The following is a 1,165-nucleotide window of genomic DNA, read 5'->3' as shown; positions in this document are numbered from 1 at the left end:
ATATTTTATACATAATATTTAAGAAATATTTAAAAAATTTAAATTTGATATTTTTATAATATATTTTATACAATTATTTTATAAAATACTTTATTATAAAATAAAAGAACAAATAATATGAAAAACAAAATAATATGAAAAATATAAAAACAAATGTAAAATAAATAAAAACAATATACATGTTAAAATAAGTATGTAGTATGTAAAACATTTCTCAAATTAAATTGAATGGAATATCTGGTAAGTGATTGAACGACTGTCCTTTATTACATAATACAGGAGAGATTCACACAGGGCATTCTGGGTCATGAACATGAGCGTTCTGTGAAAGTTGTGGCAAAATTTCAACAGGAATGTGAAATGAATATAGATTTACCCTGAACAACTCATCTGGAGCTCTGGGGATGTTTGTGATGAAGATCTTCCAGTTCGGAGAGAACCTGACAATTAAAAAAAATATATATATATTAATATAAGTGTATGTATATTTATTATTATATATCCTGTTTTTGTTATGGCTTTTAAAATTTGTATACACTTTTGTATTTGTGTACACTTATGATTTGATAAATATAAAAAAAAAAAAACTATTAACTATAAAAAATTACCAATTAATCTTGTCAAATGTATGGTTAATGATTAAACTTACTAAATATAAAAATTACAAATAAATAAATATAAGTGACAATAAGATAGATGGATAGATATTCTACAAAAATAGTATAAAACAACTATAAAATATAATATGAAATTGTAATCTTTCAATCTTTAAATATAATAATTCAAATAAATATAAATATGAAAATGTTAATTCTAGACTAAGCATTTGGCAAACATGCAAATTAAACTATATGAACTAAACTAGTTTTCAAAACATCAAAACAAAGGAAAAACAGCTTTTTAAATGTCATATTTTCATATACTTTTGGTTTAATATATATTCAGAATAATAATTTAATATAAAACAATATAAATATAAATCTTTCATAAACGTTAAAATAAATATAAACATTTAAATTCAAATATGCAATAAAATATAATATGAAATCATTCAAATTGATATAAATATGAATTAATTTTAAGATACGAATTTAGAAAACATGCTAATTAGTGACTATTGGTTAACACAACATTATAATCTCTTAATATAAGCAGAACTATAATT

General features: G+C 20.2%; 1 protein-coding gene across 3 annotated transcripts in view; it reads right to left on the bottom strand.

The window, feature by feature from the left end:
* The window catches only part of irak4 (interleukin-1 receptor-associated kinase 4), a 14,665-nt gene that overhangs the window by 883 nt on the left and 12,617 nt on the right, over positions 1-1,165 (bottom strand). For all 3 annotated transcript variants that reach the window (XM_016515726.1, XM_016515728.1, XM_016515727.1), the window contains one exon: positions 377-440. In XM_016515726.1, coding sequence (XP_016371212.1) covers positions 387-440 — 54 coding nt within the window. In that variant the 3' untranslated portion in view covers positions 377-386. The remainder of the gene's footprint in view (positions 1-376; positions 441-1,165) is intronic.

This window comes from Sinocyclocheilus rhinocerous, unplaced genomic scaffold (genome assembly GCF_001515625.1).
Source record: "Sinocyclocheilus rhinocerous isolate Xijiao unplaced genomic scaffold, SAMN03320098_v1.1 scaffold116, whole genome shotgun sequence".
Classification (NCBI taxonomy): Eukaryota; Metazoa; Chordata; class Actinopteri; order Cypriniformes; family Cyprinidae; genus Sinocyclocheilus; species Sinocyclocheilus rhinocerous.
Note: the sequence above shows the minus strand (reverse complement) of the source record. Positions and strands in the feature narration are given on the sequence as shown.